Genomic DNA, 16,921 nt, shown 5'->3' with positions numbered 1-16,921 from the left:
CCGGTCTTGAGATAGCAACAGGGCGAGCCGAGGACAAGCCCCACGCGAGGGCACCCGGCCGGGCAGATTCGGAGTCCCCCGGCCCGGCCCGGTGCCCAGTCACGCATCCCAGTCGCCACCTCCCCGCTCCACACACCGGTGCCCGCAGGTCCCGCGCCCGGAGGTCCCGGCGCCCCAGTCTCCGCACCCCGGCGCAGGGAGGCCCGGGAGCTTCCCCAGTCTCAGGGGAGAGGGAGGCGACCAGAGGGGGCGACGGCCAAGGACAATCCCGGGCGAGGAACCCCCGCCGCCTGCGGGCGGGGGGTGGGCAGCCCCGATCCCAGGGGGCTGGAGGGGCGGGGTGGGAAAGCAACAAAGAGCCTCTGCTAACCCGCCGTCGCCGGGCCCGCTCCCGCCCCTCCCCGCTCTCCGCAGTCCAGCGTGGGCCCAGGCCGGCGGCGCGGGGCGTGGAGTTGGGGAGCCGCCGGGCCCCCCGCCTCCCCTCCCCCCGCACCGCCCCCTCGCCCCCGGGGGAAGGAGGGGAGGAGGGCGGCGCCTGCGTGTTCCTCCGCCGCGCGCCCCGCCTCCTCCCGGGCTCCTCGCGGCGATTCCGACTCTTCTCCCGCGGCTGCCGCAGCTGCCGGTTGCACACGGCCTCGGCGGCGGGCGCGGCGGGCTCGGGCCTGTGGAGCGGCGGCGGGCGCGCGGCCCGGGCGGGCACCCCTCCGAGGGCGGCCGCGGAAGCTCCCGGGGGAGGAGTAGGCGGAGGCGGAGGCGGAGGAGGAGGTGGAGGGCTGCGGCGGCCGCGGGACCCACTCGGCGCCTCGGCCTCTCCGCCCCCTCCCCAGCTCTTCTTTCGCCCTCTTCTTTCTCACTCCCGGCCGGCGTCTCGGCTTTGTGCGAGGAGATGGTGTAGCCCCGCGGCCGCCCGAAGGAGGAGCTGGACACTTGTCTCCCGGCCGCGAGCTGCTTCCCCGCCCCTGGAGGAGAGACCCCTTTCTGCTCGACGCCGCCCGCATCTCCCGGCTGCTGGGGAAGCCTCGGCGCGGCCGGCACCATGAGGTGAGGGGCGCGCGGGGCGGGGGCCGGCGGGCCATTGTGCCGCGGGAGCCGCGACCCCGCTCTCCCCGGACCCCGCCTTCCCTCTCCCGGCCCGGCGCGTCTCCCCGGTCTCCGGTCTCTTTCTCCCCGCTCCCCCTTTGTCCCTTCTCGTTTCTCTTTCTTTCTTGTAATCCTCCCCAACCCCTCTTATCGGGGGGGCGGGGGGGAGAGGGTCCTCTTTTCGACGTTCTCCCGTTTTTCCTCAGATGCTTTTCTTTCGCCCAGGATTTCCCTTCCTAAATTCAATTTGCTTCTGGCTGCCTCCCCCCCCCCCCCCCCCAGCCTTTGCAAACCAAACCTGGGAGATGGGGAGGGGTTCGAGAATCGAAGCGTGCATGTTGCTGGGAAACAGGTATTTTTCCGTCTATGTGAAAGAATTTCGTGCACTTTTATTACAAAACTCTCATGTTTAATTGAAAAAGGGAGGAAAGTTTGAAAGATCTGGAATTTCTGCGGGGAATAAAGTGCTCTGGTAGCGGTAGGTGAAAGAGCTCTGAAAGGTGAAATTTCACGATGGTGGGGGAAGGGAAAGAATTTATTAGGTTTGTGTTTGTGCGGGACCCAGTGAAAGACTAGGATTGAGTTGTTTGGGGTGTGCAAACTGGGGCGGGGGAGGGATTTGTTTGGAAAACCCTTTTCTCTCCTTCCTCTGTAGCAGCCTGTGTTGCATTGCAGCAGCTGCTTTTTCCTTTTCCCCTGTAATCAATAAAACAGAAGCTAAATTATTTTTTCAGCCCCAAAGAATTCAGTGTACCGTCGTAAAATATTTTTTAATTGATACGATGAAACATATGGTGTGATATTTTTCGTTTTTGTTTCTCCAATTGTGTAAGAGAATAAACCATGATGTGGTGTGTCATTCATTGGAGATTTTTTTCAGCCTTTCCTAAGCCTGTTTTGTGTCCATAAGCTTCTCTTTTCGGATTGGTGCAAGACTTCGTAAGAAATGGGACTTGGTAGACTAAAGGCTGATCCGTTCTGCGTTATCACCCTTAAGGCCTTCTTTTTAGGTTAAACAGTTGTGGATAAAGTAAATTACTCCATTTCTGTCGTCTGGAAGAGATAGTCTTACAGTTCATTTGGATTTGAATCTCCTTTGTGTTAAAAGATTAATGGCTAACCGTTGCCAAGACCTTTATAATATAATACAATGAGATTTGAATGATATAATCTACACATTCCTGTACTTTGGCAAGAAAATGTCATGTCATTGGAATTCTTTCTCAATTTAAGTAGTTTCCATTTTAAACTTTTTCCTGTCAAGGTTGAACACTACTTTCCCATTTTGTTTATATATGTGTGTGTGTGTGTATATATATTTTGTGACACAGCTGTGTTTTCATTTCAGTTTACTGTGAATTTTAATTATGTTTTTCTCTGATTCCAAGTTATAGACCTTTATTTGAAGGCTTTAAAAATTGTTTTTAATGCTGTTTCTGTAAGTGACCCCTTTTCCTTAGTGCTTTCACATGCAAGTTATTTTCAAGTATAATGAATCAGTGCAAAATGTAATTATGGCATGCAAACCAAAAAAACATCATCTTTGTAAAATATGGCTTGAAAAACTGGAGCCATGGGTTTGAGCGCGGTTTTTTATTAAGTTACTGATGTCCTTGAAAACTCAGGAACTATAATAAAATATCTGTAATGTTAGTATCTTGTAATACAATATATTGTTGATTTCTACTTTAAAGATTTAATGCTTATAGGAGTCTGGCAGACCAGAATTTATCAAAATTTTCCAAACTTTGGGTAAATTTTTCTCAACATTGAGAAATGTAAAACAATGAAAGTGGGATATTTTAAAATAAAGTTGTCAGATTCAGAGGTTGTGAGTAAAAAAAAAAGTTAAAAGTGTTCAGTGAAGTTTGATCACTATCATATATAGTTGTCAATCCGTCAGAGGTAAATAACGTCTTCACTTAAACATTTCTTTTCTAATAAAAAGTAATTTGTAATTTTCAAGCTGTTTTCCTGCTCTGTTCTATACTATATGTAGAGAGGGAGGAGTCACACCGATGTTTTCCAGTAGCATAAATATAGATCACAGTACACAGGTCTGAAAAGTTTGTTCAAGTAGTCTACAGTATTTCTTTGTAGGCTAATTGTGAATAATTTAAGAGCAGAAGGGAGGATCAGCTTTTCACTTTGGAAGGCATTGGATTATTTGGTAGGTAGTTTGTGCAACTCATGAATACACATTTCCTTATATACCTGTAAAAGCAAGATGGTGTGGTATGGAAGTAAATGGTTCTTGTGCTGCTTGCAAAAAGCTCTGGGATATTTTGATGCTTAAGAAAGGGCTCTTCAGGTTATATTCATATTTGATATAGTCTCAATGATGCTTTCAAGTATGGTAGTACATAAATGTTGTACTATTGAGTCTCTCTTAGTTAATTAAGGAGTAGTTCTGATGTTTTAAAGGCCATCCAGGAATAGGAGTGCATAGGTAGGAATTTCCACTTAAGTGGGTCAGAATTCTGAAGAGGATATGATAAATATGTTGCGGTTTAGGCGTTTGTGATAAGATCTCTTATATGATTTTAATATCAGGAATATCATGCTCACTGTGGTGTAATTAATAATTCCTGTACAGAAGGGAACAGAGTAATACATTCCTGAAACAGTCTTAACGGCATTCTACACTTGTAAAAAGCTGTATATAGAATTACTTGTAAATGCTTTGCTTACAGATGGGAATTAAAAAAATGAGAAAGTGTATTTCTTATACAAGACACTGAAAGGGTTGAGACCCAAAAAACTGGTACGTTTAGAGTAACATCCAACTTTTTGATTCCATTCTTATTTTTCACTTATGTAATGTTTCAAAAGTATAAGATGATTTGTGATTGAGGTAAGTGTATGTATATATAATATTAATATAGTGTGTACCTTTTAAATGATTACATTTTAGTTGGTTAGTTACTCAAGGTTTTTTTTTTTTTTTTTTTGACAGAAGAGCTTGTCTGATCTAAAATATAGTTGGATGTAGCCTAGTGGCTAAGCAGAGCTCAGAAGATTTTGCATTGACATTCTTAGGTCCATATTAAATGGTCCAGGCTTCCACTCACTATTCTGTGACTTTCTCATGGAAAAAGTGTGGAGTTGTGAGGATTCATCTAAGCCACTTATTAGCTGGATGACCTTGAACTGATCATATTATTTCACTGATCTATATTTTAAAATATGTAAAAATAGAGACAGTTCTTTACTGGGTATTAAGGATCAAATGAAAATAGAAGATAGCGTGTATTGTGTACTTGTAAGCATTGTATGATTATATTACTCCTCTTGTTTCAGGGCTTAGTTCTGTACTAGACTAGTTATGTAAATCTTTTGGGTAGTTTGCTTTACCTCATCTACTTCAAGGATGGTAAGCAGGTTATATTTTGCTTATCTACTCCCAATTGGTAGTGGCTGCCATGTTGATAAGGACATTGTTGCATTTCTGGGTTTGGCGAGAAAGTGCTGTGATGAGTAATGTTGATTGGGATGAGGGTCCCAGAGAGTGGCAGTAGTGTTTCCTGGAATGCTCCTTATCTAATCATCTGTGATCTAGTCCAGCCTTATTTTATAGGTGAGGAAACCAAAGTTTCCTTCCTGTGTGTGTTATTTAGTTTTTGAAGTAGTTCTTGTGATTTTGTTATTTTCATTTATAGCTATGATAAATTTAATGTACATTTTAGAGTGTGGCACATTCAAAACTCAGAAGATCCAGGATTTGTATACTGACTTGTTAATGGAGAAAACTGATAAAAATGGAGATAATTCTATTATTTCAAGGATTATTGTCTCAAAGTTCAAGTGAGAGACCCATGAAAGGATACAAATAGTAGTCTCTCTGTTCCCATGGATCTTTTATACTTGTAGCTTTTGGGTGTGTGACTTTCTCACAGAGGTTCATTTTAGGGGCAGGAGCCAAATTTGTATTTTTTGGAATGTCAGTGCATTGTATTTGGCATTGTTTTGCCTTGTAGGTTTTAAGTGAATACATCTTGAATAAGAATGTGGATTAATGAAGAAAATTTACCAGTTTTTACAGTAGTCAAGGTTTTGGATACCTTGTTAGCCCAGTTGGAATAAGCAAAATAACTGGAAGGTCCATTTGGTCGGGATAGAAGAAATTACATACTGGACTGACAGATTTGGTTACTTATCCTTAATACAGCTTAAATCTAGGGTGATTGTATAACTTGTAAAACACCCAGTCTTTATCATAAGTGTAAGAAGGATTTGGATAAATGTGATTTCAATTTTTATGCAGTTGTTGGGGAGGAAAAGGATACTTAAAGTCTTCCTGCACCTGAAGTCCCCTTCTCCCCCTTCTTTGAAATTGATGGATGAAACTGAGTGGAAGTAAAAGTTAAAAGAGAGAATCTGAGCTGAGGCTGTACCTCAGTGAATGCGTCCCCAAGTAAGGGCTTATGAAATTTTCTTATGAAGTTTTCTGGAATAGAAATCAGGAAGGGAATTTCCTTCTCAGGCCTTTCTGGGAAGTAGTCCTTGATTTATCCACCTCCCAGCTATTCCTGTGTGTTCCTATGTACTTACTTTGCATGATTGTCTTTCTTTCTTTTTTTTTGCCATTGCTTTTATTTTGTTTTTTTTTTTGCCATTGCATTTATTCGTTGTTTTATATGATCAGGATCTATCTGTCCCTCTTCATTGTAAGCTCCTTTTGAGGGTAGGACAGTATTTTTATATTCATGGTACCAGCAAAATATTTGGCAAATAGTGGGTGCTCATATAAATGCTTGATTTGGGGCTCTCATTTTCCAGAATCTATTCACTATCAATAATGACCACCATTTTTGGAGCACTTGTAATGTTCTAGAAGCCATACTGGGTATTAGAGCATGTATAGTAAATGTTAATAAAGTTATTTAATTCACATGAACAAACGAAAAGAAGCATCCTGACCACGGGAACAGGTATAGAGTTTGTTTCTCACTCAAACACAAACTGCAGAAGTGGCCAAAAAGAGTCAGACTCAGGTTTGTCTTAACTCCGAAGCCCTTTTGGGGGATACCAGGTTTCCCTGACTTTCTCATTAAATTCTGAATTAACAGAATGGCCATGATTCTGTTTTTTAGGCTCTGTGATCATGGGACTTGCAGATGTTTTTGAGCAACAAGCTTATGCATGTCTATTGGTTTAGCTTATTTCTACTCTACTTAATGACTGCTTTGTTTTGACTCTTATTAGTGCTTAAAACACCAATAATTAGCTAGTTTGTGATATTCATAAAGGAAGATGTATTAGTCAGCTCAGGGTGCCGTAACAAAATCCCACAGAAGTTTATTTTCTCAAAGTTCTGGTGGCTGGAAGTTCTTGAGATCAGGGTGCCAGTATGGCTAAGTTCTGGTAAGGCTCTCTTTACCTGCTCATAGACTGCCATCTTCTTGGACATCTTCTTGCTATGTCCTCACATGCAGAGAGCGAGAGAGAGAGACAGAGATCTCTGCCTCTTATAAGGTTACTGATCCTATTGGATTTGGGCCCCAGCCTTATGAACTCATTTTACCTTAATTACCTCTTTCTTAAAAGCCCTGTCTCCAAATATAGTCACATTGGGGGTTAGGGCTTCAACATATGGATTTTGGGGGGAAATAATTCAGCCCATAGTAGAAGATATCCAGATTTTTTTTGTTTGTGGATACAACTTTGATGGAAGAAACTAATCTGTGTAACGCTTAGGTGATTTATAGATTGGTTTTGTTTTAAGTAACTCTACATGAAGAAGTCATTTACTAACGAAGATAAATGAGGGAACTGATTTACACAACAGACCTCTTATAGTTTCTAGAAATTTCTGTACATTGGAAGATTTTGTTTTATAATGATTCGAATAAACTTAGTTAACCTATGCAGGTGAGTCAAAAATTATCCACACTCTGGCTGTAGAATTTTTTTAAATTAACTTTTAGAAAAGACAAAAACAACATTTTCGACATAATCTTGCTTTTCAATGCGCTGTGTCCATCTGTCAACAAGCTTTCATTTTCACTCATTAAAAAATGTTTTAGGCTGAGCTGTGAGCCACGAATGCATCTCTGTCTTCACTTCTTCATCAGAAGTGAACCATTGTTCTCATAGGGCTGCTTTCAGGGGACCAAAGAGGTGAAAGTCCGATGCTTTAACACCTCAAAACGCAGTTTTTGCAGAAGTTTTTCAGGGTGTCGACAGTGTGGGCAGAAGTGTGCAGACATGCATTGTCATGCAAGATCACAGCACCCTTGGATAGCAGTCCTCTGCGTTTAATCCAAAGTTTAGGCTTCAGCTCTTCAATAAGCATCTTTACGCATTTATACACACTTCTCGACAAAACACTTTCTCCATACTGCGCACGAAGTCTTCAGTAAATAACAGCACCAGGTACACCCTCAGACCACAAAAAACGAATCACTGCACGCTGCTCTTCTTTCGTGCAAATCACAAGGGGGGGCATCCATTTTTGCTCACACTGCAGTTACAAATGAACTGATGTAACACATTCACACTTGCAGAGCAGTGACTGGGGAGACAGTAGCTTGAATGGAAAGCGCTGATAAGACAGTGTGGCCAACAAGTTTTAATATAACCAGAGAGCAGATAATTTTTGACTCACCCTCATACTTTTCCAAAAAGAATCCTTTTGGTGTGAAGCAGTGTGCAATATCTTAGTGCAGAGGTTGCGTGGAAGAGGGTAAGAGGACAGGCTTTGAAGTCAGCCTGGGTTCAAATTCTGTTTTGACACTTATGAACTGAGTGATTTTTGAGTAGGTTACAAACAGTTTTTGAGATACGAATCTCTTCTGTAAAATGGAGATAGTTTTTGCATTACAGAGTTGTTAGGAAAATTAAATCAGAAATTATATAAAACCCTGGCATAACATTTGGCGTGTAAAATGGGCTTGATAAGAGTAAATCCCTTCTATGAAAGTCTGACATCTCTTTTAAGTTTATGTTAAGAATGTGAAAAACATGTAAAATGGTGCAGCCGCTTTAGAAAACAGTGTGGTAGTCCCTCAAAATGCTAAACATAGAGTTACTAGACGATCTAGCAATTCTACTCCTAGGTATATACCCAAGAGAAATGAAAACATATGTTCACACAAACTGTACACAGATATTCATGGCAGCATTACTCGTAATAGCCAAAAGGAACATGGATGGAAACATGCTAAGTGAACGGAGTCAGACACAAAAAAGCCACTTATTGTATGATTCTGTTGATATGGTATGTCCATAATGGGCATATCTATAGAGACAGGAAGTAGATTAATAGTTGCTACGGTCTTGGGAGAGTAAAGGAGGAGTGGGAAGTGGGTATGTGCAAAAGGGTTCCTTGACCCCATTCCACTGTGTGTGTATGCACGTGCGCATGTGCTTCCCCAAACTGACAGGCGATTCTTGGATGCCATCAGGATGTCTGAGAATTCTGCTCAATTCTAACACTGTCTACCTGGAGATAGAATCAGATTCCATAGGTAAAGGGCTCAGTCCCACAAGACCCACCCTCCACTTCAGAGGTGAGTCGCAAGTCCAGGTTGTTACCTGTACTTCTGACCCACTGGCTGTGAATTAGAGGCTCCCACAGCCCCCTTCTCAGGTGTGATTAATTTGCTAGCTCACAGAAATCGGGAAAACTCGTTTACTGACTAGATTACAGACTTATTAGAGAAAGATATTAAAGGGTATGAGCCAGATGAAGAGATACACAAGGCAAGTTCCTGAACAGGGGAGCTTCTGTCTTCGTGGAGCTTGGGGGCCTGGCATGGTGGCACGTAGAAGCATTCTGGTTCTCCAATGTGGAAGCTCTTTAAAAAGAGGGCCTAAACGCTGGTCTTTTGAGTATTTATGGAGGCTTCTTTATGTAGTCATGATTGACTGAATCATTGGCCTGTGGTGATTAATTGAACTTTCAGCCCCTCTCCTCATATCTGGAGGTGGGGTGGGGGGTGGGACTTGAAAGTTCCAACCCTCTAATCACTTGGTTGGTCCTTCTAGCACCAGCCCCCATCCTTAGGTGCTTCTGAAAGTTATTACCTCATTTGTATAACCAAAAGATACCTTTGTCACTATCTACACTTAGGAAATTTTGAGGATTTTGGGAGCTGTGAGCCTGAAACTGTGGAGGAAGACCAAATATATATCTGAGTGACCAAATATATATAATACAAATCACAGCATGTATGGGGTTTCTTTCTGGGGTGTTGGGAAGTGTTCTAGAATTAAACAATGATAGTTGTACAACCTTGTGAGTATACTAAAAATCACTGAATTTTTTACTTTAAAATGGTGAATTTTATGGTATGTGAAATGTATCTCAACTTTTACTCCCCATCCTTGGATTATTATTTTCACTTCTTCACTAGCATAGATAATGTCAGAAGATGGTTTCATTTGCTTTACATTATTTCTGACGTTTTTGTGACTTGAAGATAGAACCATTGGGCTTTTCTCTTTAGGGAACCAGGCAGGTGGGAGTGCTGAAGTGGAAACAGTTAGTGGTGCCTTTGAGAGACCAGAACAAATTTTGAGTCCTGTCTTGGTGCTCAGGTAGCAGCCATCTTTGTGGTAGCCGTGTTATAAGCAAGGATGACTGAGGTCGCTGATACTGTTGATGAAGCAAGTCCATCAGAATCTTCAGAACACTCTTTAATCTGGGGAGTGATTTTTCTTGGGTCTGTTTACAGTAATCTCAGATACCAAAGAAAGTTTTGTCTTTGGGAAATGAAGCGACCTTGATGACATTTTTTTGTCCTTCTGGAACGTGGTCTTGGCAGCCAATACATCTGATGATAATGAAGTCAAAATGACTGTGCTTCTGAGGTCCTCAACCTCCTGTGCTTTTTGGTATTTGTTGTTATATGTGTCAACTTGGTAGGGAAGAAGCTTCATAAAGAACCTCAGAACATAAAGTGAAATAAAGTGAATAGCTCTTTAGCTCAAATCTCAAGGGAGTCCAAATTGCTTTTCTTACAGTTCAGTGAAGGGATCTTTCTGTGCAGGCTTTGTAACGATAAAATATTGGTTATATTTGAGTGTCTGCTTTGCTCTGAGATGTCCCTTCCTCTCCTCTCCCAAATTCTCATCTCACGTTAGACTAGTATTGCAAGTAAATTGTGTCTGTTCATTTTTTTAACAATTTAAGATTTATGAATCATAAATTTTCATTGTTATTTTTGTCTCTTTTTAGTCTCTTTGATCTTTTATTTGCAATATTTTAAGAAAAAGAACCAGTTTGTTATTATCTAAATAAATGTCTGATCAGTGTTATATTTAATTCCTTTTTTCTTTCATTATAAAGCAGTACAGGCTTTGCATAGGTTTTAGAAGATATGGAAAGTATAAAGATTTTAATAACTTAAATCCAAACCATCTAGGATTTTGATATTTTGATGTATAGCTCTCTAGGTTTTTTATAATGCACATATGCAGCCATAAATGTGTTTGTGTGTGTATGACTATGTTTTAACTAAAAGTGAGATCATACTATTTAGAAGTGAAATTATGTTCTATATTTTGTAACTGGCCCCTTTCCACATCTTGTAACTAAGTAGAGATATAAATAATTTTAAGTTGACTGTATAGTATTTTCAGTATGCTTTGGATAACCTTAATCTACTTAATCTCCTAGGGATAGACTTTTAGATTTTTTCCATTATTTTTGTTATTATAAAAAATATTGCTATGAACATCTTTGGGTGTGTATCTTTGTACACCTATTTATCATATTTTATATGTGCACAGATACTTATATTTTAGCATACATTCTTAGAATTAAAATCGATGAGTAGTATTTATTTTTCCCCCCATTTTTAAAAATTGATTTATTTTTATTTACTGGCTGTGTTGGGTCTTCGTTGCTACGCATGGGCTGTCTCTAGTTGTGGCGAGCAGGGGCTACTCTTCATTGAGGTGCATGGGCTTCTCATTGTCATGGCTTCTCTGGTTGCAGAGTACAGGCTCTAGGTGCACAGCCTTTAGTAGTTGTGGCACATGGGCTCATTAGTTGTGGTTCATGGGCTCTGGAGTGCAGGCTCAGTAGTTGTGGTGCATGGGCTCATTAGTTGTGGCTCATGGGCTTAGTTGCTCTGCAGCATGTGGGATCTTCCTGGACCAGGGATCGAACCTGTGTCCCCTGAATTGGCAGGCAGCTTCTTAACCACTGTGTACAAGGGAAGCCCCTATTTTTCCCCTTTCTTTTCCTTTTTTCTATCAGCAGGTCCTGTTAGGTCGGCCTCCCTTTGCTTCTCTCCATCTCACTGACACTGCTCAAATCCAGGCCACTATTATTCTCACTGGAACAATTAGTGTCTCCTCATTTCCATTCTTAACCCCCATTCTCCATATATCAGTTAGAACGATCTTTAAGTGGAAATCCAATGTTGTTCTTCGCCTGCTAAAGCCTTCCATGGCATCTTAGTCCTCTTAGGATAAAACCCAAATTAATAACAAAAGCAAAATTATTAGTAGGTCCTGTCTGATCTGACTATATTCTAGTTCCCAGCATAGGCCTCTGTGAGAATGCAGTAAGTATTTGAGTGAATAATAAATGAAATGGAATTACTAGACCAAAGGGAATTTTATTGGTTTTTGACACACATTACCAAATTAACAACAGTGGGTGAGAGTGCCAGTTTCACCACATTCTGACCTATTCAAGCCTTTATCAGCCTTCTTAATGTTTGCCAATCTGATAGGCAAAAGGTGTTATCTCATTGTTTTGTGTTTCTTTAATACTGGAGTTGAACATTTCTTCATGTGTTTACTGGATATCTCTTTTTTTGTGTGAATTGTCTATGTCCTTTGCCTATTTTTCCATTGCGATGTTTAGTTGTTCTTGTAATGATTTATAACATCTTTAGTAAGTAACCCTTTGTGGTGTAGATATATTATGCCAGTTGTCTAATGTGGTGTTACAAACTGCCTTAAAACCTAGTAAAACATGTATGAGTTGGCCGGGCAGTTCTGCTGGTCTCATCTGCACTCACTCTTATCTTTTCATTCCCTGACAGGGTTCATGTGGTGTGTCTGTCTTTAACTTAATAAAGCCTTCCATGAGATCGTGCCCCAGTGCGCAAGCTCTTATCAAACTTCTGCCTGCATCTTGTTCCCTTATGTCTTCTTGGGCAAAGCCAGTCACATGGTCAAGCCCAGAGTCAGGGTGGAGGAGATGACACAAGGATGAATCAAGAGGTGTGATCATTGGGGGCCATGATGTAATATCAATCATATGCATCTTATAAAGAAATTTATCACTTGTCTTTTATTTTGGTATAGAAGCATTAAAATGTCATGTCAGATCTGTTAGTCTTTACCTTTATAGTTTCTGCCTTTGGTGCCGTGCCTTTCCCAACCTAAAATTATATAAGTTCACCTACATTTTCTTCTGTTACTTTTTTTGTTTATGGTTTCATTTATGTTTAAATTTAAGCAACCTGAAATTTATTTTGGTGTAAGATGGGGGGTTAGTATTTGACTATCAAATATTTAGTCCTTTGTCAGCATCATTTGTTGAATAATCTGTCTTTCCCCATTGATTTGAAATGTCACACTCATTGTGTACTGAGTTCCTGTAAATGCTTAGTTGTGTTTTTGGACTCATTATTTATTTGTCTAATTCTGTGCTAGTACCTCACTGTCCTAATTACTCTGACTCTGTAGTATATTTTAATATCTGGGAAGGAAAGTTACTGTTCATTTTCTTGTTTTTCAAAACTTCGCTATTCTATTTAATACATTCTTTTAGATTAGTTTTAGAAGCATTTCATCAATTAAAACAAATAAAAATGAAATTAAAAAATTGCACCCCCAAACCTGTTGGTGTTTTAATTAGAGTTGTGTTAAATTAATGGGTTGATATGGGTAGAGGAGAGAACTAACCCCTTTATAATACTGAATTTTCCATTCTTTTTTCTCCTCCATATATTCAGATTTTTTATTTCATCTTTAGTAAAGTACAGCAACACTTTAGTTTCTAGTGTAGTAATTTGATATGGTACCTTTAAAAAGTTCTTATATATTTAATATATATTAAATTTTCAGCTCATTTTTACTTTATCTGTTCTCATTTTTGTCTTAATTTTATTTAAAGTATATACTTGTATTTAAACATAAAACTTGTGATTTTTAAAAAGTTTTTCCTTTTCCAGTAACTCAGTTCCAATGTTGGCATTTATATTCCTCAGTTTTCTTAGATTTTTGAAATGTAATAGCTGACAGTTACTGAGTACTTATTGCTTGAAATACCAATACTTCCCATATTAACCATTTAATACTCCTCTTAAAACTTATAAGGTAGGAACATTGTTATCTCCCTTTTATAGATGAGAAAGCTGAGTCGCAGAGGGTTAAGTTAACTTGCCCAGGGTCACCCATTGGTAAACAGTGAACTGGGATTTCATCCCAGGCAGTCTCATTCCAGAGCCCATGCTTTTAACCAGTATAGTAGGGTCTCTCATTCAAACATGAACTGAGGTCTGTGTTTGAGTTTTCTAGGTGTTGATGTGTGAGTGAATAATTTATTTTTCTTTGTGATTTCATCATATAAGGGTTCTTTATTTTCTGAAAATAATTGCTACAGGAACAAGGCCATGTAGGATGAATTGACCTAGAATAGGAGCAACATTTCAGAGATAGCAGGGGTGGGAGAAGATATTTTATTTGGGCTTAACCTTGAAAAGTGAAACAAGATTATGGAAACATTCATGTTATGATTGCTACTATGTGTTAAATTCCTAAAATGGAAGAAGAATGAATCAAATGTTGGTTGCTTGTTTCACATAATTTTTCTTTAAAAATTGCAGGATCGCATGAAACTGTAAACTTCATGTTATGATGGGCTTTTCTAGTATGATCCTAAAGAAAGTCATTTTTCCCAAAATATTCAATGACTTCATTAGCAAAGCCCAAGCCTTTACTTATATTTGCAGATTTTCTTTTGACCTCTTATTATCTCATCTTCATTAGCTTTCTCCAGTTATTTGCTGATGGTATCTGTTCGAATGCTTTCAATTGCAAGTAGCAGACTTAAAGTACTTAAACATTAAGAAAATTTACGATCGCATATAATTGGAAGTCCAGAGAAAGAGTGGGCTCCAGGCCCACTACACTCAATGGCTTAGGGATGTCTCTGAGAATCCAGGTATGTCTTGCCATCTTGAGCATCCATTTCATCTTCACACAGCTAGCAACGAGGCCATGGGATTTCTAGGCTTCACATTCAGAACCAGTAATTCTTACAGGAAGGAGGACCATCTCTTCTTTGTTCTTTTTTTCCCCCTCTTAAGGTATAATTTACATAAAGCTAAATGTATTAATCATAAGTATATCTACAAGTTGATGGATTTCTTACTATATTTACACATCTGTGTAGCTACCAACCAGGTCAGAATATAGAACATATTGAATACGTACCACCCCATTAAGTGCCTGTATGTTCCTTCCCAGTCAGTGTCCGTCTCCAATTTTCATTTCTGCCAGTGGCTTTGCCAATAGTTGGAAACTATTGTAAAGTCATTTTTAGTGACTTTGTAAAGCCCTGCATCTTTTGAAAGGTTTGCACTTCTACTTTCTACGTGATACTTATTGTGTTGCTTTGTAATTGAAATAACTTGCCCTCATTGAGAGACTGACAGGGCATAGGTGAAGTGGACTGACAGAGGCTACTGTTACCGTAGGAGGGATGTTTGACAGGGATGAATTTCCTAAGTGGTTAGTACATTAGTTTTTCTGGTGTGTGTGTGTGAGAATAACTTTGCTTCCCTGGGGGAACTGGCAAGTTGTGGGAGTCTGGCAATGAATCATATTAAGACCCCTGAGCCTATTTTGTCCTTTATTACATTTTTACATATGTGTTGCTGGATTTTCTAATTTATTGCATTTGTGTATTATCCTATCCAGTCTGTGATCTATGCAGCAGTCAGATCTTTCTGAAATTCAGATTTCATCAGCTCAGTCTCATGTCTGAAACACTTCAGTGGCTTCCCATTGCTCTTAGAATTAAGACCAAACTCTTTATTATCATGGCCTACTTCCCACCTGATGATTCCTCTTGCTCTGTGACTCCAAAGTTAGTTTAATGGCCCAGTAAGATGAATCCTCAAAAACCAGTTATAAAAAACTAAAGATGTGCATGGACATACCCATTCCCTTATGCTTGCAGTTTAGTGGGGGAGGAAGCATTAATCAGTTTGGTACATTGGTATCGTGAAGGTAGAGACTTTCATATATTTTGGTTTGATTCCTTTCTAAATAATGTCATGTGCAAATATTTTAAAATTTTCTCTAGTATGTATGCATTTTGATTAAAGCAACTTGCCAATTTTATTTTGTATTGCTTTAGTATTTTGTTATACCCATCTATTATTTTGTTCAAAGCATCTACTTGAAGGGAAATTCCTCTGTCATCTTTGTATATTCCTCTGGATAGGAGGTTTTTCAAAGTGTTTTCATTTTGTGAGGAGATAGATCTAATAGAATCATCACTGGCTTCAAAGCCGTTCTGCTCTTCACTGGCTGTGAGACCCTGGCTGTCCTCAATCTCAGTTTCTGTCTCTGCCAAATGGAATTAATAATCCATTGCCTTGTTTTGTGGTTTGCCATAATGCTTTGAGGATTTATGGATGTAGTGTATTCTAGTTATTGTTTTCTTTGTGTTGCACCATAACTTTTTTTAAAAAAAATGAAGTTCAAGCTCCTGAATGTTCTTTTGCCTTTTTCTTCAACTTTTAGCAAGAAAGACTTCTTTTCTGATTTTAGGCACTCTAAAAGCAAGGAGCTAGTTAAATTCTTATAGAACCTATATTTTAAAATGTTTTAAACTTTGTTAACATGAATCTTTAAAAAGCCTGTGGAACCGATATTTGAATCACTAGGAACAAGCCCCCTTTCTCCTCCAGTGGCTGCCTCTAAATTGCTCGCTTTACCTTCCCTTCATATGGTTGGTTCCTACTTGGTCAGTTATTCTTCCCAAATTTCCTCCTAAAAAGCCTTTACCTGCACTCTGTAGCACACAGATGTCTCAGCCTGGCATTCGGGGTCCTCTTGAAGAGATTCCAGCCATGCCTGTCCATACTCCCCACACTACTTGTTCCCCTCAGCAGTGAAACCGTGGGGTCCTAATCACTGAACCGCCAGGGAATTCCCTTAAATGTTTTATGTTTAAACGGAAAAAGGTGACTCCAACTGTTTCCTGCTTTTATGATTGCAAAAGATTTATATCTGTTTGGTTACTTAAACTTTCATCTGGTAAGCCAACCACAAATTATAAAGTGTTTCAAAAAAGAAAATCTGTTCTGAAAATCAGTTGATATAAGCCCATTTGTAAATTAGAAACTATCAGAAGATGAAAAAAATCAGCCTTTGAATTTTAACATAGGTGAAATGGAAAAAAAAGAACACTTTCAAAGAAATTGCTGTACCTCATTCTTAGTTCAATACACGTGTTTGAAATAAACTTAATTTATTGTTTTTTAAAGATTTTCATGATTAACATTTGTGTCTCAAAGACCTAATAAATTTTCCTCACTGATCCAGAGGCCCAGTACCTGAAGACCCATCATGTGGCTGGCACAGGGCACAAGTCCTTGGCTGTAGATTGTAGTATCTCTGAGGATAACCTTTGGGTAACCTTTGCTCACACTGCGTACAAACCACGTGGGCTAGCCAGTTACATATGACAACTTTTAGTATCCTCTACTTATACAAAATAAGTAGATATTTGATAAGTGTTAGCTATTATTTGTTATGCATTTAAAGACAAGCCAGGCAACTTAAGTGCTTCTTCATGTGAATCATTTTGTTTAATGGATTAGAATAAATGAGATTGATGTCATCATTGCCATTTTACATT

General features: G+C 39.7%; 1 protein-coding gene across 9 annotated transcripts in view; it reads left to right on the top strand.

The window, feature by feature from the left end:
* The first annotated feature begins 916 nt into the window (after window positions 1-916).
* ENAH (ENAH actin regulator) overlaps window positions 917-16,921 on the top strand; it is a 146,871-nt gene continuing 130,866 nt past the window's right edge. For 2 of the 9 annotated variants that reach the window (XM_057726212.1, XM_057726209.1), the window contains exon 1: window positions 1,357-1,432. In XM_057726212.1, coding sequence (XP_057582195.1) covers window positions 1,386-1,432 — 47 coding nt within the window. In that variant the 5' untranslated portion in view covers window positions 1,357-1,385. Of the gene's footprint in view, window positions 1,042-1,356; window positions 1,433-16,921 lie in introns of those variants that run through there. The other 7 variants (XM_057726214.1, XM_057726213.1, XM_057726216.1 and 4 more) reach the window with 4 other exon arrangements.

Source organism: Hippopotamus amphibius, chromosome 3 (assembly GCF_030028045.1).
Source record: "Hippopotamus amphibius kiboko isolate mHipAmp2 chromosome 3, mHipAmp2.hap2, whole genome shotgun sequence".
NCBI lineage: Eukaryota > Metazoa > Chordata > Mammalia > Artiodactyla > Hippopotamidae > Hippopotamus > Hippopotamus amphibius.
This window is presented reverse-complemented; position numbering and strand designations above follow the sequence as displayed.